Source organism: Octopus bimaculoides, chromosome 2 (assembly GCF_001194135.2).
Source record: "Octopus bimaculoides isolate UCB-OBI-ISO-001 chromosome 2, ASM119413v2, whole genome shotgun sequence".
Taxonomy (NCBI): Eukaryota; Metazoa; Mollusca; class Cephalopoda; order Octopoda; family Octopodidae; genus Octopus; species Octopus bimaculoides.
Genome location: NC_068982.1, coordinates 90,975,845 through 90,984,336, shown reverse-complemented (window position 1 = coordinate 90,984,336; position 8,492 = coordinate 90,975,845). Strand labels below are relative to the sequence as shown.

Here is an 8,492-nt window from a genome sequence, read left to right as displayed (position 1 = left end):
CTTACATATCATGCAGTTATCATTAGTGCATATGGTATTCTCAAAGGGGTACGTCCTACATAGTTGTGATATGACGGAGTTCCCTGGCTTTTCAACAATCTTAATGTTGAGTTTGGTCTCCTTCAGAGCTTTCCTAAATCTACGAGCAAGTTCTCCATGGGCTGTGGCCTCTACAAACATCACTCCTTGATATTTGTCGGTTTTATACCACGTGTTCGCCTTGTTGGCTTTGTCACAAGTTCTTTGTATCTTATTCCAGTCTTTGTTTCTATATCTAGGACAGGCACCACTGGTATCATTATGTATAATGTTATCAAATTTCTTACTAGTACCCCTATATACTCGAACCCTATCTTTCTGATCATATCCAGACAATTGCATGCGGTGCATGAAGTTCTGTATATGTATTTCATTTCATAGGGTTCGCATGGTGGGGACACGTTGCTCATTATCTTAACTAAGTCTGCTATCAGTATATTAATTTTCGTGTTGTGTGACAGAGCTGAGTTCTTGTGAACATAGATAGATACATATGCACACAACCACACATACATGCATACACACACATGTATACAGGCATACATGCAGGCATGTATGGGCACACACACACACACACACATGCGCACAAACAAACAAAAAGGAACGCAGTGTGAGTAACGGACAGAGTCAACGACCATTGAAAAGGTTTCATGTAATAGGAGTGAAGGAGCTGCACTCTATTGTTTACAGTCTCTAACCAAAGTTCAGTATCAAGTACGGGGAGTCTATTGTTGGGGTGCTTAGTGTGGTAATCTATAGTTACCTTGATGCTTTGGTGGATGGAGTTAGCTACTTGCTGGATGCTCTCTATTACGTTCCTCTCAGTTTCTATACTACCGTTACTAGAGTTGGTTCTAACTATGATATTAATGTCATCTACTCTAGAGTAGAAGAGTTATGGACTGTTCTGCAGTTTCTATCTGTGATCTTGTGGGGACCAAAAAGTAACAAATATTTAACCATATGTGGACATGATCCAAAAAGTTCAGTTCTTGAATTTAGACATGTAGCGGGGTCTAAGCTGCTTTTCCAGATGAGCAATATTTCCATATCACAAAGACTGCACTTTCCACTGCCGTTGATGTAAGGCTGTAATCTTCCAATAGATGTTTTAGTTGATACCTTTTTCTGTTAAGGACCATATATAACTGGATAATTTAGTTGTTTTTCTTTTTCCCAGTGTCTGAACCTGGCTTTGAAATTCAGCTCTGTGCGACCCACATATTTCTTTGACGAAACTATGTCCTTAGTTGTTGTAAAGTCTACGGGGGCTTCATAAATGATGATCTCAGACATGCAAGCTCCATTTAGCGGGCACAAATTTATATCTCTGCATGAACAGCTGGTTTCATCTTGTTGTTTTTGTGTGTTGTGTGCAATTATATTTTTAAAATTAGTAGTTGAGCTAAAACTAATTTTTAGGTTATGCTTATATATATATATATATATATATATATATATATATATACGATGACCTTGCCTTCCATAGTTTCCACTTACCAAATTCCCTCATAATATATTAGTCAGCACAGGGCTATGATAGATGTCATTTGCAGCAGGTGCCGCACAGTGGGACTGAATCCGAAACCACATGGTTGTTAAAGCGAGCTTCTTAACCTCATAACCATCAGTAAAATGTTATATAGTAGCATGAAAGTGTATTGTTGTAAGGTATTGCAGCTTTCGTTGTTGGTTTGCTCTGATCCAGTAGAACTAAGATCGTGGCATTCCAGCCATAGTTTTATGCTGTTTCTAGTTCAGCTATTAAACCTAGTCCTCTAGGGTGTCTAGGACTACACCATATAAACTATGTCGAGGGCAGCAAGCTGGCAGAATCGTTCGAGCATCGGATAAAAATGCATAGCGGCTTTTCTTCAGACTCACGTTCCACCGGGGGTCATCTTCGCTTTCATCCCTCCGGGGTTGATAAAGTAGAGTACCAGTCAAGTACTGGAGTCGATGTAATCGACTACCACTCTTCTTCAAAACTGCCGGCCTTGCACCAAAACTTGAAACAATCACTAAATCTGTGACTTTGCTTTTTTTCTAATGGTTGAGTGATTTGAGAGATATTTGTTTAATTCTTATTCCTAACAAGTCATGCAGTCACGTTGAGACTCCTTTCTTGGCCCGAGTGAAGTGTACAAAGATAATCTACCCTAACAAACGTTGTGTTGTCTTTAATTTTTAGGGTTGTGCCTGATGCTACAGATTGATTGAGCTAATTAACTAATTGATCGACTCCGAAGGAAATCATTTGTCTCGTGCCTTAGGATTCATAAGACCAGTTACTTAATTTTCATGGAGTATAAATGGTTGAGATCATTACAATTCTCCTGAATGGGAAGCCGGTCCGTTGCAGGGCGCAAGGTAAGCAATTTGGAGATGGGGTGGCAAGTCGTTTACATCAACCTCAGTACTTGAGTAATACTTTATTTTATTAACCCCAGAAGAACGAAAGGCAAATTTGACGTCGGCGGGATTTGAAATCAGAACACAAAGAGTCGGAAGAAATGCCACTAACAGATTCTGCCAGCTATCCGCCATCGAAAAAATGTCAGTAAAAAAACAAATCATTTGAACTTACGTCACAAAGCAATGTTTCAGTTAGTCCTTATAATACAAATATATATCGACTGATTATTAGATATAAAAACTGGTGGAGGATTTGTACAGCTGATAAAGAACGCGGAATTATTTGTACAGATGTTTTGAATGATCTCTTTCGTTGTTGATTCTCTAAAGAGAATGTATAGAACAAAGATATTTTTAGGCTACCAGAGATGAGAAGACAAAAATAACGGTTATGAGTTTCTGCGGTTATTCTTCAGTTTGAATTGATGCAGATTAACGGAAAGTGAGTAAAAGCGATAGCAGAGAGGGAATTCTTAACGAGATATAGAAGTATTTATTGGCTGTTTCGTTTCTTGGTTCTGAGAATATTTTTAAGCACCAACGTTCTAATATTTCAGTTCTATATTTAAGAGATGAAGAAATATGTACATTATTTATATTATTTACATTTGACGGATATTTGTTCTCATCTTGTTTGTTGTTAACACAACGTTTCGGCTGATATACCCTCCAGCCTTCATCAGGTGCCTTGGGAAAATTTCGAACCTGGGTGTTCATTCCTATTATTTCTTCACTCTCTCATCATTTTCGTTAGTCTATAATTCTGCTAATTAATTTCACAAGGCAGATGAGTGATAAATCTCGCTCTACACGAGTCACTAAGCAATCGTAGTCATGACTGTACAGTTTAAAAGTTCGCTTTGCTACCACGTGCTTTTGTTTACTCCGATTCCACGTCATCTTGGGTATGTAACTTCTATTATAGACTCGGTTCGATCAATGTCTCATAAGTGAATTCGGTAGACAAAAACTGTATAAACTCCCGTCGTGTAAACACACGCGCGCACACACACACACACACACACACACACACACACACACACACACACACACGCACGCACGCACGCACGCACGCACGCACGCACGCACGCACGCACGCACGCACGCACGCATGTGCGTGTGTATGTATGTGTTTCCGTCTTCCAGGTGTGCTTGTGCCTTACTGCTTGACAACCAATGTAGGTTCGTTATGTCTTCGTAAGTTAGCAGTTCGACAAATAGGACTGATGAAGGAAAGTACCAGACTGAAAAATAAAATACAAAGAAAATAATGAAGCAGCAATGCAGACTGAAGAATCCGGCCCCTCCCTTTGCAAATATCGATATACTAAGACACGTGATTTTACGATGTGGTTGTTCTTGCTGTTGTTTAATTCAGTCAGCCCTGACCGCGTAGAACTATAATATAACCATTACCATTCCATTTTTAAAAATTCAGTCATAACATTCTAGTTATAATTGGTGAGGTCAGCTTTGCCTTTCAACCTTCCAGGATCGATAAAACAAGTACCAGTTGAACTCTGGGGTCAATATAATCGACAAATCCCTCCCAGTAAAATTCTTGGCCTAATGCCAAAATTTGGAACCATTATTTAAGGTGGTGATATGTTAGAATCGTTACTGCATCGGACAAAATGCTCAGCGGTATTTCGTCCAGTTTTACGTTCTGAGCTCAAATGCTGTCGAGGTCATTTTTACCTTTCAGTTTTTGGAGGTTTATAAAATAAAATACCAGTCAAGTACTGGGGTTCATATAAACTCCTTCCTTCAATAGAAAGAATTTATAGGTGGCGAATTGACAGAACAGTCGGGGCATCGAATAGAATGCCTATCAGTATTTGTACTGACCCTTAGTATTCTGAGTTGAAATATCATCGAAGTCAACTCTGTCTTTCATCCTTTCGGGGTTTATAAAAATGCATCAATCTAGAATACTGGATTGGTGGAATCGTAAGAATATTGGACTGGATGTTTCATAGTATTAGATCTGAGTCTGCGTTCTACGTTCAAACCTAGTCGTGGCATTCTTGGGTTGTAGACTTAATGAGTCTATCAGTCCTACATTACAGCTTAAATCCTTGAGTGCCTTTATCAGAGTTGCTGGTATTTGGATCAGGCCTTCGATTTGAAGTTACCTTCCTTCTCATGAGTCTTTGAGGCTCCGTAAATGAACGTAGGCACAGCCTTTCCTCCTGATTAAACTATAATAATAATAAATCTTTCTAATTATGGCAGAAGGCTAGCAACTTTGAACGGTGGGAGGAATTCGATTATATCGATTCCAGTACTTGACAGGTACTTTATTTTATCGACCTCGAACGGATGGAAGGCAAAGTTGATCTCGATGGGATTTTAACATTGAGAGCCGGAAGAAATGACGCTAAGCATTTTATTTGATGAGCTATATCAACCAATGTATTACTATTCTTCTGGGACGACAGGTTAGGATTAAAGGATGATTCCTATTGAACCCCACTTTCGCCTATGATTAAAGTGATGAGTCACTACTTTATTGCCCCGCTGTTCACTGCATCATAGTTCACTATCATATTTTTCCATCCATTACTGTTCACTGCTTTGCTATTTACTGTGTTGCAGATCAATGTTTACGGAACTACTTCACCGCTATTCACTAATCCACCGGCCACTACCCTCACCATTCACTGATGATTTACACGCAGGTAATCCAATACTATATCTGTATAACTTTCGACTGAGAGAGTTGAGTCAAGCTCTGTTTTCATCTTGACACCAAATATGCTGGAAGACGATGTAGTGTTTTATCCTCATAATTGCAAACACGACTTCAAAGTTGAGCAATGATTTAATCTACATTTTAGTTCACGCACAAACGCATCAAGAGAGCTAAAACCCCAATACAACTTTCTTCTTTCCTACAGCAATCGTCATGTCACGACATATGAGAAAATGTCCATGAAATATTGCTGTTTGAAACTCTGTACAGCTTGTTGTCAATGGAACCAAATTCATTGAAACTGGAGAAAAAATAAAAAAAGAGAAGCAGCAATAACAAACCCCCGTCTGTACATGCCAACCAGATAGCTTTCCTGTGACAAAGAGAATTATTTTCCATGCTCTTAAACTGTGAGAAGGCGCCTGTAAAGAGAAGAGTGAATGAATACGTAGGTACATATATACGTATGTATGTATGTATGTATGTATGTATGTATGTATGTATGTATGTATTATGTATGTATGCATGTACGTATGTATGTATGCATGTACGTATGTATGTAATGTATTATTCATGTAGTATGTATGTATTATGCATGTAGTATGTATGTGTGTATGTATGTATGTACGTATGTATGTATGTACGTATGTATGCATTATGCATGTAGTATGTATGTATGTATGTATGTATGTATGTACATGCATGTGTTTGCGTGTACCAGTGTTAGAAAATATAAATATTGTCATCTGAAATTACACCCATTTGCGCGCACGCGCAGGTATATTGGATGTGTGTGCATGTGTGTATACGTACGTGTGTAAGTGCATGTGTACATACATGCGCGTGTGTGTCTGCATGCATGTATGTACGATGTGTGCAAAGGGTTTGCATTTGTGTTTGCGTACATAAGTTTGAACATATTAAAGATTTTTTTATGTGAATGTACGTATGCTTGCTTCTGTATGTATATATGCATGCATATGTGTGTATGTGTATGTATGTATGTATGTATGTATGTATGTATGTATTCATGTATGTAAGTGTGTGTGTGTGTGTGTGTGTGTGTGTGTGTGTGTGTGTGTGTGTGTGTGTGTGTGTGTGTGTGTGTGTGTGTGTGTGTGTGTGTGTGTGTTAGTCCACGCGTGACTCCGTTTGTCTTAGTCGTGTCAGTGCTGTGTCTGTGTGCCTGAAACCGAAGATCGCATAACCTATTTCCATTCTTTGCTAAACACAGGTGAAATGAAGTCACCTGTCAACTATCTGTATTTTCCACACAACTGTTATTCTTAATTAGTAGTATCTCTCAAGGTAATAGAACTCTTACTGGCAACAAAAAGAGTGAATAAGGAAACTTTGCAACGTTCATCCAAATACTTAAACCTTTTAAATAAATAATAACAACAACATATCTACGTCAGAAATCAAGAGACGGCCTTGGTATCAAAGTTGTAAGGTGGCGAGCTGGCAGAGTTGTGAGCTCGCATAGCGGCATTTAGCCCGTTTTTATGTTCTGAATTCAAATTCTGCTGAGGTCGAATTTGCCTTTTATCCTTTCGTGGTCGATAAAATAAGTACCACAGTTGATCTCTGCGGTTAATACAATCAATTTACTCCTCCTCACAAACTGTTGAACTTGTGCTAGAATTTGAAGCTAATATTTCAGCTATCGTGTGTAACAATTTCAGTTCGTTTCATCAGAGTTCATGTCGTTATTGCTCCACCGTTTAGTTCTCATCGTTCACTGCACCAGTGTTGACCACAACAGTGTTACTACTTCAACGATCGCCATTTTACTGGTCAATATGCATGGCTGTTCTGTTTTGCTGTTCACTGCATCACTGCTCACTATCACCTTTTTCTTATAATACTGTTTACTACTGTGTTACTGATCAACGATTACGGGACTATGACGTCATTCTTCACTTCCCCACCGTTCACTAACGCACTATTAACTCTTCATTGCGTTACTGATCAACTATCATGGCTTTTTTTCTGCCCCACTGTACACTGCATTACTATTATCTACCTCTTCGTTCACTAATTCATTAACGCACTGCTAACTTATCAGTTCACCAGTTTTACTGTCCCAGTGTTTACCAGCACATTGTTCTCTGCCACACCATTCTAAGCATCACTGTTCGTTATACCACTGATTTTATGATCCTGTTGTTTATGCAGCACTATATTAATGCTCACTCATATCACTTTTCACGGCGTTAACTGTCCCACCGTTCACTGTGTCACTGTTCAATAGCGCACTATTGATTGTTCACTGAGGGATGTTTTACAGTCTCAAGTTTACTCACCCAGAATTCACTTTATTTAAATGTACAAGATCACTCTTTCACTGTTCACTATCGCATTGTTTAATGCTACTATGTATTCTGCGTTACTATCCACTGACCATTGTTCCACCGTAAATTTCATCACTATTCATTAATACAACTGCTCACGTGCTCAATCTTCACGGCTTTACTACCTGCTGTTCATTACCCTTTTGTTTGCCACTCCCATAGTTAACTGCATTACAATTCAACACATTATTGTTCATCACTTTGCTGTTTACTACTCCGCTATTTACTATCTCACTACTAACTTCAGTGGAGCACAACGAGCCAGTGATAGAAGCTCTAGGTAATCTATAATCTGCTAGAAATAGCAGCCAAATAGCTCCTAAATCACACTTTGTCGACTTAGGAAGGGAGGCACTCATTGGGCTATCAAATTTTTGGTATCCATTCTGCTTTTACGCTTATATATTAGAGTATATGATGCCTTCCTCCAATTTCTTTCGGTGATTTCCCACTTGCCAAAATGATTTGAAAATGTATCTGCAGTAGCGTCGCTAAAGCTTATTTGCATGATTTTAAAAGGATTACAAAGAACCAATCATGGCCCGTTGCAGAATTTAAGCCCATGTCTTCTGTGGCCAGTGTTACACAAGGCTTTGAAAGAAGTATCTGGAATAGCGTAGCTAAAGCTTATTTGTATGATTTTAAGAGGATAACAAGGAAACAATCAAAGCCCGTTTAAGCTAATTTCATTTGTGGCCAGTGTTACACGTTTCTCTTTTATGTCGATGTAACCAGGCTTGCGGCCATGCTGGAGCACCACCCTGAAGGGCTTTTAGTTGACTTATTTTTTAAGCCTAGTACTTATCCTATCGTTCTCCTTTGACGAACCGCTACTTTACAGGAACTTAAATACACCGAGACTGGTTGTAAAACGGTGATGGGTGGGAGAAAACACTGACATAAAGAAACACACACACACATACACACATGTATATACATACATACATATATATATATATATATGTATATATATATATATATATATATAT

The 8,492-nt window shown here is 38.6% G+C and overlaps 1 protein-coding gene across 1 annotated transcript in view; it reads left to right on the top strand.

Annotated features, from left to right (window-relative positions):
* The first annotated feature begins 2,702 nt into the window (after positions 1 to 2,702).
* The window catches only part of LOC106870627 (uncharacterized), a 30,884-nt gene continuing 25,094 nt past the window's right edge, over positions 2,703 to 8,492 (top strand). The window contains exons 1-2 of the mRNA XM_014916762.2: positions 2,703 to 2,896; positions 5,053 to 5,135. Of these exons, the coding sequence (XP_014772248.1) occupies positions 2,880 to 2,896; positions 5,053 to 5,135 (100 nt within the window). The 5' untranslated portion in view covers positions 2,703 to 2,879. The remainder of the gene's footprint in view (positions 2,897 to 5,052; positions 5,136 to 8,492) is intronic.